Source organism: Rhamphochromis sp. 'chilingali', assembly GCF_963969265.1.
Source record: "Rhamphochromis sp. 'chilingali' genome assembly, chromosome: 1".
NCBI lineage: Eukaryota > Metazoa > Chordata > Actinopteri > Cichliformes > Cichlidae > Rhamphochromis > Rhamphochromis sp. 'chilingali'.
This window is the reverse complement of record NC_137929.1, coordinates 60,654,730-60,673,821: the sequence shown is the minus strand read 5'-3', so window position 1 is coordinate 60,673,821 and position 19,092 is coordinate 60,654,730. Positions and strand designations below refer to the sequence as shown.

The 19,092-nt window shown below is 41.7% G+C and overlaps 1 protein-coding gene and 1 long non-coding RNA gene across 5 annotated transcripts; both read right to left on the bottom strand.

Annotated features, from left to right (window-relative positions):
- Positions 1 to 1,955: 1,955 nt before the first annotated feature.
- Positions 1,956 to 7,752, bottom strand: LOC308409445 (protein NLRC3-like; the record flags this gene model as incomplete). The annotated part of the gene is made up of 3 exons (XM_080902218.1): positions 7,523 to 7,752; positions 2,053 to 3,740; positions 1,956 to 1,994 (listed from the first exon to the last, which is right to left on the bottom strand). Exons 2-3 carry the CDS (start codon positions 3,538 to 3,540, stop codon positions 1,956 to 1,958), a joined length of 1,527 nt encoding a protein of 508 aa, XP_080758344.1. The 5' UTR covers positions 3,541 to 3,740; positions 7,523 to 7,752.
- Positions 7,753 to 12,767: 5,015 nt separating this feature from the next.
- On the bottom strand, positions 12,768 to 18,110 carry LOC308412554. Of its 4 annotated transcripts, none has more exons than XR_013974597.1 (10): positions 17,487 to 18,110; positions 16,804 to 16,924; positions 16,250 to 16,451; positions 15,988 to 16,137; positions 15,675 to 15,818; positions 15,429 to 15,577; positions 15,247 to 15,312; positions 14,818 to 14,999; positions 14,610 to 14,720; positions 12,768 to 14,123 (listed from the first exon to the last, which is right to left on the bottom strand). It is a non-coding gene; the product is annotated as an uncharacterized lncRNA (long non-coding RNA). The 4 variants fall into 4 exon arrangements; XR_013974598.1 differs by having other exon boundaries at positions 17,792 to 18,110; XR_013974599.1 differs by lacking the exon at positions 17,487 to 18,110 and having other exon boundaries at positions 15,960 to 16,137; positions 16,804 to 17,460.
- Between the last annotated feature and the right edge of the window lie 982 nt (positions 18,111 to 19,092).

The following is a 19,092-nucleotide window of genomic DNA, read 5'->3' as shown; positions in this document are numbered from 1 at the left end:
AAGTAGATACACTCTTGAACCTGTGTGGATTTGAGAAAATCCAAATCTCAAACTGCTACACTGAGTACTCAAGCCATTAAAGATGTACGCTGTATCATTCCACCCAAGTAAAAGAACAGTTCAAATAAATAATTAAAAGCCCAACTATGACTTGAGTCTTTTTTAGTTTATGCATACTTTCGACAACAACTGTATGTGGTGTCATTATTCATAAGCATGAATGTGGGTATGTTTCATCTACTCTATTTTAAAAGAGCAAAAATTATTTCCCCAACATTATAGCATGATCAGTAAGGAATGGTTAATTAATAACAAAGCTACACGCTTGCATACTTATATTTTAAAAGGTAAAATGGTAACTGATACTTAATCACAGTTAAGATTAAAATCCAGTCTCAAAATACATTTCAATGGACAAAAGTAATTTATAAGAGCAAGTTCTATGGAGTCAATGACCTCACCTCAGAGTCTTCAGTCTACAGTTTGGACTGTCCAGACCAGTTGATAGTAACGTCACTCCTGAATCATTCAGATGGTTGTTGCTCAGGTCCAGTACTGTCAAATGTGAGGGTTCGGACTTGAGAGCTGAAGCCACAACTTCAAAATGAGGGTCTAAGAGTCCACAGTTATGAAGTCTGTGAATACATATTAATGTAGTTTAATATTAAATTTATTACAGTGGGCTTTCTAATACCCGAATTGAGATGTTGGGCTAATATCTTAATACAACAAATGTAAAAATGCAACAATATAGATTAACTGTCATCTGCTGCCATTTATGAAAAAAAAAAAGTAATGAAAAAAGTAATTAATAATGAATCTTTTTTTAAATTGAATTATCTCACATGTTTGATGCTTAGAAGATGACCTGAAGGTAATTGGGTGCTAGTATAGAAAAGGGTATGGTACCAGCTAGATAAAGTTGGGCTTAATGAACAACTCAGATTCTGGAACCAGTCTACCGGAGAAGGGCTGGGCTCTGTTCCACTCTGAAGTTGCCCTGATTATAAGACAACTGGCTTATAATCATTTAGCAACTTGGCTAACTGATGCAGTGAATGAAAGGGAGAACACCAATTAGTGTGTCTTGACGCATGCTTAATCATCCGAATGAACAAAATCATTTTCAGTAGGAGAACCATTTCATCCCTCAGCCAAGGGACTTCTTCAGACGTTTCTCCCACTGACAATGTTAAATTCAAATGAATGAAATAAACTTTTTGAGATGATTCACTGGATTATTCAACGGATTAGTGTGGCCCAGATAGAAAAACAAGAGGCGCAGAGCTGTATTTATACACTCTGGGGGTGGTAATCTGCTACACTGTTATCTAAACAGTTCACTCTTGGAGAAACAAGAAACTTATATGATGGCCTTCATTTATAGAAACATAGATACGTGCATAACCATCCACTTTCAGTAACTGGAGCATATGTAATCACTATGTATAATAACTGCACAGTCACTTCTTTTGACAAAGATGGTGATCTAACTTACATAGCCTTTCTGCAGTTCCTCACTGCTGGGAACAGCCTCAGTCTTCCCTCCTCTGATGTGTTATACTTCCTCAAGTCTAACTCATCCAGAACCTGCTCTGACATCTGCAGCATGTAGGCCAGAGCGGAGCAGTGGATCTCAGATAGCTCCTTCTCTGATCTGTTATCTGACTTGAGGAACATTTGAATGTCCTGATGGACTGAGAGGTCATTAATTTCCATCAGACAGTGGAAAATGTTGATGCTTCTGTCAGGAGAGATTTCCTCACTACTCATTTTCTTCAGGTTGTCGATGATACTCTGGATGGATTTTGAACTGTTGTCCGTCTGACCCAGCAGGCCTCCTAAGAGTCTGTGATTGGAGTCCAGACAGAGGCCATGAAGGAAGCGAACAAACAGGTCCAGGTGGCCATTTTTAATTTGGAGGGATTTCTCCAAAACTCTGCCTAGGAAAACTTTCAGTGAACTCTTATCTTCACTGCTGTCATCGTCCCTTTCTTTTTCGAAGTAATCATCATTTGTTAATTTATCTTCATCATCCGTATCATCATAAACATCTCCATAATCATCTATATTATAATCATCATGACGATCGTCGTCATCGTCATCATCATCTATATTATAATCATGATGATCGTCGTCGTCGTCGTCGTCATCATCATCCATATTATAATCATGACGATCGTCGTCATCGTCATCATCATCATCATCATGACGATCGTAATCATCATCTCTATCATCGTCATAATCATCGTCATCATAATCATCGTCATCATCATCATCGTCATAATCATCATGACGATCTCGAACATCATCGTCATCATCATAATCTGATTCTTCGTGATTTTCATCTTCATCACTATCATATTTGTTATCACGTCCATTAGTATTTTTCTGCAAATTCTCACTGTTTTCTTTTCCTAGGAAGTCCTGCAGCACCTCTGTCTTCTTATTGGTGTAACAGTGGAACATGTAGACTGCAGCCAGAAACTCCTGGATGCTCAGATGAACAAAGCAGTAAACTGGTTTCTGGAAGATTCCAAACTCCTTTTTGAAGATCTCTGTACAAACTCCTGAGTACACTGAGGCCTCTGAAACATCCAGACCACACTGCTTCAAGTCTTCTTGGTAGAACATGATATTTCCTTTCTCCAGATGTTCAAATGCCAGCCTCCCCAGCTTCAGAAGAACTTCCCTGTCGGCCTCTGTCAGCACCTGTGGACTTGTCTCAACAAACAACTTCTCATGTCCCTCATGGTATTTGTTTTTCTTCCTCTTTGTCTGAACCAGCAGGAAGTGTGAGTACATGTCAGTCAGGGTCTTGGGCAGCTCTGCTCTCTCCTCTGTAGTCAACATGTGCTCCAGAACTGTAGCAGTGATCCAGCAGAAGACTGGGATTCTACACATGATGTGGAGGCTCCTGGATGTCTTCATGTGGGAGATGATTCTGCTGGACAGATCTTCATCACTGAATCTCCTCCTGAAGTACTCCTCCTTCTGGGCATCAGTGAAGCCTCGTACTTCTGTTACCCTGTCAACACATTTAGGAGGAATCTGATTGGCTGCTGCAGGTCGGGAAGTTATCCAGATAAGAGCAGAGGGAAGCAGATTTCCCTCGATGAGATTTGTCAGCAGCTCACTGACTGATGACTTCTGTGTGACATCAGACACAAGCTTCATGTTGGTGAAATCCAACAAAAATCTGCTTTCATCCAGGCCATCAAAGATGAACAAAAGATTAAACACAGTGAGCTTCTCTGCTGTGACGCTCTGTAATGTTGGATAGAAAACATGGATCAGCTCCAGAAGACTGTACTGCTCATCTCTGACCAAGTTCAGCTCCCTGAATGAAAGCACAACCACCGCACTGATGTGTTGGTTCTCCAAGCCTTCTGCCCAGTCCAGACTGAACTTCTGCACTGAGAAGGTTTTTCCAACACCAGCGAAGCCGTTTGTCAGAACCACTCTGATGGGTCTCTGTTTATCAGGCAAGGCTTTAAAGATGTCTTGGCACCTGATTGGAGTGTCATGGTGAGCATCCATTTTGGAAGCCGTCTCCAGCTGCCTCACCTCATGTTGGATATGAACCTCTTCACTCTGTCCCTCTGTTATGTAGAGGTCAGTGTATATCTTGTTGAGGAGAGTTTTAGTTCCCGTTTCATCAGTTCCTTCAATCACATGTTGACACCGTCTCTTCAGACTGATTTTATGTTCATCTGAAACCTCCTGTAAACCAACATTTGCTGAAAGATAGAAATGTGATACCGTCATCCTTTTCTGGAGCCATAACTCCTCTAAAATGACTTATTTTTTCTTTCCATAATTAAACAATTTTGTTAGAAAACATAAAATAAATACAATTTTCCTATCAGTCTCCAGGAGGTCTGCCAGTGTTTGTGTTACATGAAAACGCAGAAACAGCAGACTGAGCCTCAGCAGATAAGCTGTAGCTGCATGTCCAAACCAATCAGTGCCTCAGTTCCTTCATCACTACATTTTTGAAGACTGCATTGTTTAAGAAGCAGAAAATAGCCATCTGTGGTCACGGATTTCTGCTTTTAAAAACTACCAAAATCCTTCAGGAAAATATTCAGAATCTTGGAGTTAAACAGTGTAATAAATATGAAGTTTGACCAGGTACCAAAGCAAATCATTCTTACTGTACAAATAATGTAAATATGATGGTGTATCACGAAAGATTGATGTCAAACTGATCACTTGGCCCATATTACGTTACTTGTTCTTCAAGTGAATCAACAAATGGCGAAATGAAAAGCCGAACAACAACAATGCTGTTTCTATTTTTTATCACTTTCATCAAATTTAGGAGTACATATACACTAAGTTTATTGTTAATTAATAAGAAAACTGCAGACAATTCTATTCTGAGCTGAAGAAGCTTCTGATAGGTTTGTAGAGTCCATGTGAGTAAATTGGTGGCAGACCTGTGGATGCATATAAGGCAAAACACAGAGCCTGTTTCTTTGAAATGGGAAAATCAAGACCAGGAAAAGAATTGTGGAGCTCCATAAGTGTGGCTCAATTTGAATAAAATTTGGTGCCATTTGCAATTAAGAAATACAGATAGTTTCTCTCTTTACTCTTATGAGAGCCCTTCTCATAATATCAGGGGACTTCAATCATGCCTCATTGGACTCCACACTGCCCACCTTCACCCAGTATGTGACCTGCCCAACCAGAGACAATGAAACACTGGACTTACTGTATGCCAATGCAGAAGAGGCATACAGTTCATCACCTCTCCCTCCACTGGGCAGATCTGACCACAACCTGGTGCACCTTGTCCCTGTGTATGAGCCCTTAGTGCGCAGGGAGCCACCAGCCACCCGCACAGTACAGAGATGGTCGGAGGAGAGCGAGGAGGCTCTTAAGGATTGTTTTGAGTCGACTGTGTGGGAGGTGATCTGTGACGGCCTGTGGGGCCGTCAAATCAAAAGACAAAGAGGAGTTTAAAAGGGTGCAGAGAGAGTTGAGAGAACTGATAAGGAATGGGAAGGACAGCTACAGGCAAAAGATGGAGAACCAGCTTCAGCAAAACAACGTTGGTGAAGTCTGGAGAGGCCTCAGAACCATCTCAGGCCACAAACATCAGAACTCTCTGCCTGGGAGGGATGTGAGGCGGGCAAATGAACTGAATCATTTCTTCAACAGATTTCTTTCAGCCACGAGGCAGTCTGCAACATCGGCTGCAGACTCACCCATCCCCACTGCTGCTGTTCCACCTCAGACACTTCACACCTCCTCTATTCACCCTGCTCACTCCTCCCCACCCCCAACAACAGCATCCAATACACACTCAACACAAGGCTCCAGCCTGTCTCTCTCAACCACCCAGGTTAGGAGGGAACTGAGGAGGATTAATGGCAAGAAGGCAGCGGGCCCAGATGGCATCAGCTCGAGGGTCGTCAGGTCCTGCGCGGACCAACTGTGTGGGGTGATGGAGCACCTCTTCAACCTGAGCCTGAGGTTGGGAAGAGTCCCACAGCTCTGGAAAACCTCCTGTGTTGTACCAGTGCCAAAGACTTCACGCCCCAAGGACCTCAACAGCTACAGGCCGGTGGCTCTGACATCCCACCTGATGAAGACCCTGGAGCAGCTGGTCCTGGCTCAGCTTCGGCGCCTAACAAGCTCATCAATGGACCCACTTCAGTTTGCCTACCAGCCTGGCATTGGAGCGGATGATGCCGTCATTCACCTCCTACATCGTTCCCTCGCTCACCTGGAGACCGCTGGAAGCACTGTGAGAATCATATTCTTTGATTTCTCCAGTGCCTTCAACACCATTCTTCCCTCGGTTCTGAAGGACAAGCTGGAGAACTCTGGAGTGGACCATCACCTCACTACCTGGATTTTGGACTACCTCACCAACCGACCACAGTATGTGAGGACTCAGGGCTGTGTGTCGGACAGGGTCGTCTGCAGTACGGGGGCCCCACAGGGAACGGTTCTGGCTCCGTTCCTCTTCACCATCTACACTGCAGACTTCTCCCACAACTCCACCCAGTGCTTCCTGCAGAAGTTCTCTGATGACTCTGCAATGGTCAGCCTCATCACTGATGGGGACGACAAGGAGTACAGAGGACTGACTCAGGACTTTGTGGACTGGTGCCAGCTGAACTACCTCCAGGAAGAGACTGAACAGGCTGATCTGAAGGGCCAGCTCTGTTCTAGGATGCCCTCTGGACCCAGTGGAGGTGGTGAGTGACAGGAGAATGGTGGCTAAGCTGTCATTCCTGTTGGACAACATCTCCCACCCCATGCAGCAGACTGTGACAGCACTGAGCAGCTCCTTCAGTGGGAGACTGCGGCACCCACGGTGTGGGACGGAGAGATTTCGCAGGTCTTTCCTCCCCACTGCTGTCAGACTCCACAACAAAGACTTTAACTGATCAAACACACACATCCACACATGTGCAATAACACTAAGTGCAATAATCTTTTCTGGCATCGTATTTTTACTCAGTTGTATACAGCATTTGTATTCTATTTTTATCTTATTGTATATTTTATTCTACTGTATATAGTATTTTATTTTATTCTATTCTGTACGGTTGTGTACTGTATATATTCTTATTGTATTCTAATTTTTGCCTCATAACTTTTGCACTGTCCACTTCCTGCTGTGACAAAACAAATTTCCCACGTGTGGGACTAATAAAGGTTATCTTATCTTATCTTACTCTTAAAGTTAACAAATATGTTTTTTATATTTATCAATCTAAAAAAAATAAACATTTAGTCTGATTTGATGTTACAGTTAAAAAAAGTCTTTTGATCTGAAGAGTTTGTAAATATCTGGTTTCAACTGTATATTTGATGATTGTCAGCACAAAGAGGGAGCGAGAGGAACAGAGAGGGAACAAGAGCAGGTGAGACACACATGTTAGTCAAATGGTTGTTTACCAAAAGTATCACCGTATCATAGGTACTCATGTATCTCGTACCAAGTGTTTCTTTTTAGGTTTTTTACTTTTCAAATTCTATATTTATTAAGTTCTGCAGGCTTGTTTGCACAACAAGGCTAAATAATTATATAAACTTTTCAGAATCTAAATAGTGGACTTTGGTAGAATTAAACAATAAGTGTAGTGCAGGTCTATGATGATTTTTAGTGCTACTATCATCTAGTTCTGATTCTGGTTGGGATTTGGTTTAGTCCTAAGTAGTCCTGACTTTGAACTGTTGTAGTTTTGTTTTAATTCCGGATCAGTTCTGGGTCTGGTTGAATTGGGGTTTAGTCCTCGTGTCTTGATACAGCCCTGATTTTGTTCTGCCTTGCTGCTTAATTAAAAAACTATTTTTTTTAATTAAGCAGCAAACACGGGGAGAACATGCAAACTCCACATAGAAAGACCCTGGCCTGATGGTGGAATTGAACTCGGGACCTCCTTGCTGTGCGCTAACATTGCTAACCACCATATCACTGTGCTGCTGTGGAGAAATGTTAATATTTCCATCAGGTTTTTAGAAATGAGTCCATCAGCAGACAAATGTTCAGTCTTACTTTGTACACAGCTGCTCTGATTAGCTGTCTGTAGTCCAGCTCTGGTTCTGGATCTTTTTCCACACTGAGGACAAGAGGAGTCTTCTGATGAAGCCAACTGGTCCCAGTATGCGGAGATGCACTGTCTGCAGAACCAATGTCCACAACTGGTAGAGACTGGATCCTTCAGGACGTCCTGACACACAGCACAGCAGGACAGCTGCTCCTCCTCACATACACCACTCCTTTTACTCTTTCTGTGAACACATTTTTTTATTAGTAAAACTATTTGCTCACTGTTTTTGAAAAAACAAACCATCCAGATTTGATATTATAATGCATTTCTAACAGTCTTTAACTTTTACTTTAACTAACACTTGCCTTTATTCTCACAGCATGGTGAGCTTTAGATGTAAATAAAATTAAAGAATTTTCTCATGGAAACAATATTCAAAACTTCAGATATTCAGCCTGAATTGGTTTAATAAAACATAAAAACATTATCCTGGCTTCTCCCTCTGACACAATTTTCACACACAAACACAGTGGGAAGAAAATAAAATTGTATGTCTGGCATAAACAAATTACAAATCAAATTCTTGTGCAGGATAAGAACATCGTTATGATCCAGAATCATGTCTGCTGTTTTTTTTTTTGGTCTCCTCCCATCAGAGGAGTAGACCAAGTTGTGTGGTTTGTATTGCAAGCCACCATTTTTTTTTTGCAAATAGCTAATTGTGAATATTACATTGTATATAATTGAGCGCCACAACAGTGAAAAGCTTTTTTTTGTTGAACTTTTTTCTCCTTATTGGTTAATGGCTTTGTTTAGAGATTTGTCTCCTGTTTGTTTTTATGTCTGGTTAGGTAACACTAGGCAATATTAGAGACTTTTGTTACTTGTTTTTCTCACTACTGACCCTGATAAACTGCTGAATGGCCTTTTGATTTGCTGTGTTGCTGCCCTTTTCTTGGGTGTGGTTGGAGTTGGGAGTTGTGCATCATGTTATGTCCAGGTTACCCCTAGGATGGGAACTTAACATTAATGAGGCACATTCCCCGAAAAAGATGACTCATTCTAACACTCTTTCACTGAGGTTTTTTGTGGGAAAGAGAAAAGAGAAAGAGGCAAAGCTGTCAATTTATTGGTCAATCTACTGATCAATTTCCAACGCCAACCTGTGGCCACAAAGCTGAAGGTAGGGACAGAAAGAAGAAGCTTGCAGAAGCATCGCCCAAAAAAGATGAATGCCCTATGGTGTTTCACAGTCTAGCCTTATGCCCCCTTTCCACTATCACCTACTTGGCTCAACTTCTTGACTCTACTCCACTGTGCTATGATCGTTTTCCATAACAACAACATGTGGGTGGGCTTATTATAGCAATGCAGCCCAAAAGTCCCATGATGTTCTTTGTATGTGACACAAACCTAAGACAACAATGGAGGACATTGAGGTGATGGTATACCTGGTGTTAACTGATGGTAAATGTCTGCACCACGTCATTGCACTACAGTGTTGGTTTGTGTGTAACCATTTTCCTTGTTGCTGGGTTTAAAAAAAAAACTCAAAACAAAAAAAAATTTGTAGGTTTGCTTGTTGTAAAAGAATCACTCACATGACATCAGGTTCTTACTTTGTGTCTGAAGATCCAAGTTCATTACTGAAGTATGGAGCTTCTTCTTTGGACCAGTCACTCTTCATAGACAAACAGCTGGAAACCTGATATGCTTTTCTCTGACCTCTGCAAACGAGATATTTTTATTCATTTCACTTCAAAAACCAATTCATTACCTATTATGGAAGGTGTCTCTGTGAGTAAATATCAATGACTATTTAGGGATGGCTGGATGTTTCACAAGGCTAAAAACATAAGATTTTTCCTCAAAGTTAGATGGACAGGCTAGAGTTCATGGAACAGAAGAGCAGCAGGTAGTGCTGGTACTGCAGTCAAGTTGTTTCTTTTCCTCTGAACTCTTTCTCTGGTGAATAAAAACAGAATTATCTTTGCAAATTTCATCTACTTAATAAAACTGTGAATCACAATGCAGTCAGACATCAGTGGAACACATCATAGATGTTAAGCAATCTAAGCAGTATAGACTGCATATTTCCTGGTGGTGGTGCTCTGACTTGGTGTTGCCAATACACAGCAGAGATGTGAGTAGCTTATCTGTATGTTTCATTTAATTAAAAACTCTTGGAAGACATCTTATTCCATAACGTAATCTTGTGCTTTATTCAAAGACCAAACTCAATTGAATCACTTCTAATGATATCTTAGTCTTAGCTTAGCTCATAGTCAACTCACTAGCAGCATGGCCTCTTCACATTCCTGCTCTGTGTGTAAAATGCTTGGTTATTCCTCAGCTTCTTTTAGTTAATACTGGTAGTTCTAATAAATGTAGCCCTTTTTCCAGCTCCTGAGGCCAGGACCAATGACTTGGAGACCCAGCTCAGAACCTTTGAAAAACCTGGGTAAAGGTGAGAAGGGAACATAGGGGCCAGAGTAGGAGACACTAAGAAACCCTCAAAGTGCTAGTTAAGAGTAAATTGTAGATCAGGTAAAATGATTACATCAGGAGTAATGACATCCTGTTACTTCAACTGAAGGTCACTAAAATCAATATTGAATGGGTGTTTAACAATGCCGGACTAGTTTTCTCTGGTCCCCTTCCCAGTTGGATCAGGTGTGACACATTTAGTCGCATGCTCTCCTTAAATTGCTGGTGGTCTAAGTGGTGTCCAAAAAAACAATGTGAGCTTTGTAGATAATTGGGAAACTTTCTAGGGAAAGCCTCGTCTTGTTAGGAGAGACGGCATCCAGAGATAATTCGAAGCCAGCTGAGAGACAAACTCATGAAACGAAGAGGGAAGTCTGGGCTTGGTTATATCCTGCTATAACCAGGTTTCTGTGAGGTGGAATGTGGTGCCAGTGTGTGGGATAGTGCCGGTGTGTATGGCTTGCCAGAAGTCACTGTTTGTTTGCCGTTTCTCAAACCTGTCACTCAAAATGTCAAACCTCTGGTTTACAATTGTTAAACTCTCTGTCATGGTCCTGGGTCGAGCGACCCAGTGTTTGAGTTTTATGTATCTTTTGTATTCATTTGTGCCCTAGCTTAGTTCACCTAGTTAATTTCTAGATTGCTGTTTAGTTTTGTTCCTTAGTTGTTTATGTCATCTCCCCCTGTACTAAGTCTCCCTGGTTCATGCGTCATGTCTGCGTGGTTATGTTTAGTCCATGTCATGTCTAATCTCCATGTTTCCTGTTTTACTTTGAAAGTCTGTATTCAATGTCAGTGTATTCAGTTTCACCTCTCCTGTCCTGTCGTTAGGTTCATGTCTGTCAGCTGTGCTCCCATGTGTGGCCACTTCCCCTGATCATCCCTCATGTGTATTTAGTCTCTGTGTTTCATGTAGTCTGTGTCGCATCGTCTGTGTTCCCACCCTCCATGTCCTCACGGCCAGTCTGTACAATCATCGTCATGGTTTTCTGAGTCTCCTTAGTTTATCAGTATCTGTTTCCCAGTTTAGTTTAGGTTCAGTTTAGTCACAGTGTTTCTGCTTTGTGTTGAGACCTGTCATCAACCACAATAAAGGCTCGCTTTCAGTTTATTCCGGTCTACTCTCTTGTGTTCGCACCTGGGTCCACCACACACACCACCGCACGGTCTGTCCCCTCAGATCGTGACACTCTCCTGTAGCTTCGTCTTCCCGCCAGAGTGAAGTGCATTGAAGCCTTTGCCCCAATTTTATACAGTGGTCAATAATAATAATAATAATAAAGTACTATCTGCTCAAATCCAGCTAAATGCAGTCAAACTGACTGGGGGGCAGAGCATTAATAAAAAAGGGGGAAACCCCAGCATCTGGTGATGTCCATGAGTTCAAGACTTCAGGCTGTCATTGTTGAAAACTATTTGCTGGCAAAGTATTAGAAATCAACATTTTATTTTCAGTTATTTAATTTGTCCAATTACTTTAGAGCCCCTGAAATGAAGGGATTATGTTAGAAAAATTCCTTCATTTCTCATATTTTCATGCAATCTTTTCGTTAAATCCAATCATATCTATATTCTCTCTTCGTCTCTGCTGCGTTTGACCAGTTTGAATCTTGATTCATTCAAATTAGGCCTATTTCCAGGCTTGCTTTTCTTTCTCCTGGAGAAATTTGTTTAAAGTCAAATGATGTCCTTGAGGTTTAAGTCTGGTTTTAAGTCTCTTCGTAGAACAGAATCTGCCCCACTGACAGTTCTTATGACAACCTCCTGGCTACAGATTCAGGGGTGGGATCTTAGTTCTCTTAGACTAAACAGCTGCTTTTGAATCAGCTGTTTCACAATCAATGAATCATAATATTCTAATATCACTATGTCGGGATTCATGCCACTACTTTGGAGGGGTTCAGATCATACCTGTCTCTGAGAACTTTTTGAGTTCATCTTTAAGATAAGGCCTCCTCCCGGTGGGACATGCCTGGAACACCTCACCCAGGAGGCGCCCAGGGAGCATCCTTGTCAGATGCCCGAACCACCTCAGCTGGCTCCTTTCGATGTGGAGCAGCAGCAGCTCTACTCTGAGCCCCTCCCCAATGGCCGAACCTCTCACCCTATCTCTAAGGGAGAGGCCAGCCACCCTTCGGAGGAAGCTCAATTCCGCTGCTTGTATCCACGATCTACTACCCAGTCACTCAGATCAGCTGACTAACTGCTCTTGGATGTGTCATGGCATTGCCATACTGGGTTCAGGATTGTGGAATTCATTGCCATTTGAGATTGCCGCTTCACTAGCAGAGTGAAGCTGACCCCCCACCCACTTGAAACGTAAAGGCAAATAGGCGGAGCGGTTAGTGCTACGTTTGTGCAGATTTGTGCAGGTAAAATTAGCGTTTGTGCTGCTACGGTTTTTGAGATATTAAACATTATTTTATAGGTCATTCAAAGGTCACCATCCCCCCAGACTGCTCCAAAACAAACCAAAATGGTCTACTTTTTTAGTGCTACGTTTGTGCTGATTTGTGCAGGTAAAATTAGCGTTTGTGCTGCTATGATTTGAGATATTCTGTTATGGTTTACTGCTGAAAAATGTCTTTTTCAAATGACCTTTCACTTTGTGTGTTCACTTGTTCAATAAAGTTCTGTTAAAAAAACCCGCTTGTTGTATTTAATCAGCTAAATTTGTAATGAGTGTATTTTGTTTTAAACTTCAATTTCTTTACTTCAATCACTTTTTGTTCATAAAACCACGATGCAAATGCTTGAGTATTTATTTTTTTTAGAGTGGATTAAAAAAACTTTATTGAAAACTACATTTGAACATTTTACACTCCCATGAACACTTTTTGAGAAACGAACAAGCTAGCAGTCTTTTGCATCAAATACACATTTTCTGGCAGAAAAAACTATTTTTTGGCATTACTGTGTCTGAAGGATTCTTAGAACAGCGTTCATCTGATTTCTGAACAAGGTAAGCTTACATTTAAAATACTGAGGTTTTAGTTACTGAGTTAATACATGATATAGCTAACTGTCTGGATCAAAAGGATTTTTTTTCAATGTTAAACATTTTCAAAAATGTCCAAGAAAAAAGTTTCTAATGCACTTTAAAACATGTAGCACACTGGACTAAAGTGGTGTACAGTACATGGGTTAAATACTCAGACTCAATTGAATAAACTCACAAATTCAATAGCTCCATCTTAAAAACAATAATTCCACAAAATATGAAAGTGTAGATTGGTGGAGAACTTGGGGGAGGGGTTGCTCCTGGCTGTATATATAGTTCAGAAATCACATTTTGCTCCATCATAATCAGTGTGTTGTTTTTTTTAGATGCCTCGAAAGCCATCTGTAGACAAGGTTTCCATTTTTGCAGTTCTTTGCAATTCAAAAGAGGCCATAGTCCAAAATGGCAAAATAGCCACTCCAGCTGCATCAGTCTGGAAAGAGCTGAGTCAGCAGCTAGAAGACAAGATGTCAGCAAAGGCCCTGTACACTTTTGTGAAGCTAAATAGACACAACATCTGGTCAGCTTTGGAAATCAGTGATCAGGAAAGTAATAGTGAAGGAGAGTTAGATTCACATTGCATTTCTCCTGGACAAGAAAACTGTCAAGCTTTTGAACTAGAAGTCCCTTTTGAGGACTGGGTTAAATTTATTCCTGAAAAGGTTGAATACAATGACAAGTTTTCTCCTACCCAAAAAAGGGAATACACAATTTTGAAACCTGGCACTTGGACTCATATCATCAACGATCTTATATGGAAGAAGATCAAAAATACATGTACACTTGTGTTCCGTAGAGCAAAGGTCCATCCAACTGTCAACAATAATTATCTGGACATCAGAGGCGACTGTAAGGAGTGTCATGGCCAGTTAGAAATGTCATGTGACAGACAGCCAGCAATTAATAGTCCAATGGTGCTCCAGTGTTTCATGAGAAATACAGATTTCTCCCTGCACACTGGCCACTCCAAGCGGTTCATGTCTGGAAACCTGCGTGAACAGATCGCTAAAGAGCTGTGTGAGGGCAGAATGGAACCAGCTGTATGGAGGTCAGCGAGGGCAGCAGATCTGATGGATGTTGGAGATCCTGAGCCAAGCCACCTTCCAAATTTGGCCACTCTGCGAAAAGCCAAACAAGAGAGAAAGGACTTGGAATTAGGAGATAAGGACCCCATTGCATCTCTGCAATTGTTAAAATATAGTGTTCCTCACAGTGGTAGCATCCGAGATATTGGACTGGACAGGTTTTTCTGTCACTACTGGAGTCAAACACAGATGCATGTTTATAAGACATTGTCAAAAAAATCTCCCCCAACTGTGTGTTTTGATGCAACCAGTTCAGTTGTGAAAAAACTGCTGAGACCAAATGGCAAATCTGGCCATATCTTCCTTTATCAAGGTATTCTGAAAGAAAACAATTGCCCCAGTGTCCCAGTGGTGCAAATGCTGTCAGAGAAACATGATGTTAATGCCATCGCAAACTGGTTGACAGAATGGATTCGTGCAGGTGCACCTGTGCCAAAGGAAGCTGTGAGTGACTTTTCTCTGGCAATTCTGGGAGCTCTGGTCAAGGCTTTCACTCCTCATCCTGATCTGAAGTCCTACCTTAATGAATGCTTTCATGTCCTTCTTGGAACCCAGTCTGCCAAACTCCCCCCTTGTTATATCAGGGTTGATGTTGCGCACTGCATCAAGATGATATGCCAGTGGGACTGCCTGAAGAAGAAAACACATCGTGTTAAAGATTTCTTTGTCAGGTCATTAGCAAAACTTCTTCAGTCTCAATGTTTGGACCATGCAAAACAGCTCCTACATGCTATCACTGTTGTGGCCCTCAGTGAGGCAGAAGGTGATGACAGTTCTGGAGCCCCACTTCCTTCAGAAAGGTGCAAGAAATACTTGAAAGCCCAAATTGCTCAAGACTCCATCATCATTCCAGATGAACAGACGGAGGAAAGTGAGAGAGTGGATTCAGTGGATGAGATCCAGACTGACCTACGACAGTGGGTAACAGAAATATGTGAGGAGAGCAGGTCACTTGCTGCAGCAAACGGGGATAGAGATAATATTCACTTTCTCCCTGAGATTATTCCTCATATAATAATACTGGCAAGTTACTTGCCACTCTGGACAGGAATAATGGTCCCTCTCTTCCAAAGCACCAGCATCACAGCAAGTTTAGCCACTGTTGAAGCTGAGTTCAAAAACATAAAACATGGCCTTTTCAAACATGACAACTTGCCTCTTCGAGTCGATCGCTTCATTGCTCGTCATCTTTCATTCATCGAGGGAAATATGCGGATTTGTTCTGCAAAAGAAAAGGTCAAAGATGAGGCAACAGTGGGACCACTGAAAGTCACAGATGCCAATTCTGGATCCATGACAACTCACAATGCAGAAGACAAAATAAAAATGGATGCTCACCCGTTTGTGGGATCTGATGCTGCCACAAACATTCTTCCGGCTGATGGGGATGCAGTTGAGAACTGGAGGGGCCTAGCTGTTCCACCCAAAAAAAGGAAGAGGACTTCCTACCTCTCTTCATGTACCGAATGGCTCCATGCAGATGAAACCTTTGGGGCCAAAAGAGTGAAAGTGGGATTATTAAAAAATGGAAACCTCCATCAGCCTATTAGATTAGGGGGAATCGACAATCTCTGTGCTCAATACCTGTGCATTTGATGCATTTTTTCAGTGCTTATGTTATGCCTTCTGTGACAGCTCCACATTTCAAAATGCTGTTCTGAAAGACAGTGAAAACCCAGTCCTGCAGCTGGTGAAAGCCATTGCCACAGATGGTGTGACCCAACAAACCTACAGGAGGAGAGCAGAGCTGCTTAGTGTAATGTTTGAAGCTGTCTCGTTGAGGTCTGCTGCGATCCAAATCGATGCTCAGTGCAATATCTCCGCTGTAATTGCTAAGACAATGAGGAACATCTCAAGTGTTTATTTTACCAAACACTGCTCCTCACAGCACTGCTACCTCAGCAAAGGGATGACAAGGGAAGTGCCATTTGTTTCTCCTGCCATCTCTGTCCTCAAAGAGTCTGGTATGGCTCATCTTGGCACGGCTGTGGAAGCAGGACTTGGCCTACCTGAGTCTACCTGCCTCAGGCCACTGTCCAATCCATCTCTGTGTCCATCAGAATTTCAAAACAGAAGACAGCACCACAGGAAATGAGCTCTGTGCAGGGACAGTTACTCACAGCTACAACATTGGAGATATCGTGTGGATTGATACTGACCTTGCAAACCAAACAGAATTTCCACTGAATGAATTTCCCTCCAACCTGGTTCTCCAAGGAAAGTCGTTCACTTTGAGGGCATTAATTGCTTTCCACGGAAAGATGACCACTGATGGTTTGGGGCATTACACTGCATACTGCAGGAGAGCTCCATGTGTGTGGGAGTGCTATGATGACCTGGGAAATGGAGTGACAGGAGCATCTGAAAAGAAAAAAATACAACCCCATGCTGTGTTATACACAGTATAATGAGTGCTGCCTGCATTTTTCTGTTTTATTTGGTTCATTACAGTTACATGTGTTCAAATGGCTAGTGTGTGTTATCAGTAAGTTCAGTTTTGCACATAAAGTTAAAGTTCTAAATTAAAAATCTTTTAACACTCTTTTCTTTGTCAGTCTGATGCATATTTGCTTTTACACACCCAGTCACCTTCACCCGTAGCCTTGAAAGTACCCGTTCCGTTTTTCTGTCAATAATTTTTCTGTTAAAGGGTTCTGTTAAAACTGTTAACAGAACCCTTTCTTGTTGTCTTTATAATAAAAAAATGACTTACTTGGTCTTACAAGAGCCACAGTGGAGGGGCCGGAGAGCCACATGTTGCTTTAGAGCCGCAGGTTGAAGATCCCTCGCCTAGGTGCTGTGGAATATTCAGTTTTCTACACGTAGGTAACAACCTATCAAAGCAAACACTTCATTTTTTCTGAGACAGCTACATTAATAATAATGAACATATATAATTCAAAACAAAATCATAGAGGCCAACTGGGTATGTAAAAAATAATAATAATTTAGGTATACGTGAATCACTTCACATGAAACTCAGTTTTGCCACAGAAAAAATAAAAACTTTAGCCTACCTTGTGTACATTTCTGCACTAGTAACAAAAGAAATATCGACCTTTCCGCTGAATAAATTGTGTTACTAAAGTGTAAACTAATAAAAGTTAATATGCAGCAAGCCTAGAAAAAGTGCAAAACTCCACAGCTGCTGAAACTCACTGCCACAGACACTGGTGTTATACAGTGTAGGCCGTAATAATTAAAATCATTATATCTCAGATACTGTAGCAGCACAAACGCTAATTTTACCTGCACAAATCAGCACAAACGTAGCACTAAAAAAGTAGACCATTTTGGTTTGTTTTGGAGCAGTCTGGGGGGATGGTGACCTTTGAATGACCTATAAAATAATGTTTAATATCTCAAAAACCGTAGCAGCACAAACGCTAATTTTACCTGCACAAATCTGCACAAACGTAGCACTAACCGCTCCGCCTATTTGCCTTTACGTTTCAAGTGGGTGGGGGGTCAGCTAGAACGCGCTGGTTACGAGCCGGTGTTCCAGATCTACTGGCGTTTAGATCAACTGGCGTTGGTCGAACAGATGTGTGGCAGTCTTGCGTTTCAGGAGCTGCTACCGACAAACCAGCAAAAAAAACGCCAAATGTGTCATCTGTGACACTTGTGAGGTTGTCTCAAACACACTCCGTCAGTCTTGATGCTGTTGAACAACAAAATGTTTAAAAATGTGGCGAGTTTACCTGGTGATATCCTCATGCGCGACGCGATCGCGAAAACAGCAAACAAGTAATACCACGCCGATGTTGTTCACAGGACACAAAGAGTAAACGATCGGGAGACTCTTGTCGTCGTTATCGTTCCCCTCGCACGGTTTGTTTCTCCGAATTCAGCGTTTTTGCTTCACAACTACAGCGAGCTGTTTACTTTGTGCACTAACATGGACTCGAGTCAACCAGCGCCACCTCTGGCCAAGTGCCACAGCCTACAGCCAGATCAACCTGTGACACACATCTGCACCACGTTTGAATTCGTGTCATGCACATTTGTACCTTTCAATTGTGTCTGTTTGTGCGTCATGTAAATAAACCTTTGAAATGAATGAAATGATATCATGTATTTATTATCAGCCTACATTTGTACAAAATTCCAAATTATATACACAAAGTCATAGAAATCACCACTCCAATTGGTCATCATGATTTTAATATTCTCTTTTTCCATAACAATGAAATACGCCTTGGACAAATATGACACATCAATATTTCATTAGTGTTGTCACATCACATCCTGTAAGCATCGTCTGTCTGTGTCTTTTCCCTGAAAATGAATATTTCCAGCCAATATAGGCAATCCATCAACATGGCTGGAGTTATATACAGTCTGTATAAGTGTGGTTAATCTAATGAACATTTGTAAGGAGACGGCAGTTACTGTGAATTCACAGCAGTTACACAGTGATTAGTAATAAACAGCCAGTGAGAGTGAGTGGATATGACTGTTCCCACCACTAACACATGACCATAGCCCACTACTAGATTAACTTGTGACACATCTGCACCTGCTGCTATGATCACATTGAGTAGAGGCTGAGTGGCTGCACTTACCCCTGGTACATCCAAATCTGCCCACAAACATGTTGAAAGATGCAATCCCAGCAATGTGGATTGTCAACACTAAAAACAATCAGTAAGCAAAGACAACAGGGATCAATTCTTTCTGTTTATTTAGCACCCACAACATTTGTAGTTGCCTTCTGCACAGGGGAAGTCCACACACACCGTGTGGTACCACTTTCCACAGAAGGTGCAATCTGCAAGATTGAATGAGATTGTCAGAGTCATTGTCTGACTGTTTATTACTAATCACTGTGTAACTGCTGTACATTCACAGTAACTGCCATCTCCTTATAAATGTTTATTAGATTGACCACACTTATGCAGACTGTATATCACAACCAACTCTAACATGTTTGTTTGCAGAGGGCAGACACAGACAGACTACGCTAACGACATGTGATGTTACAACACTGGTGAAATATTAG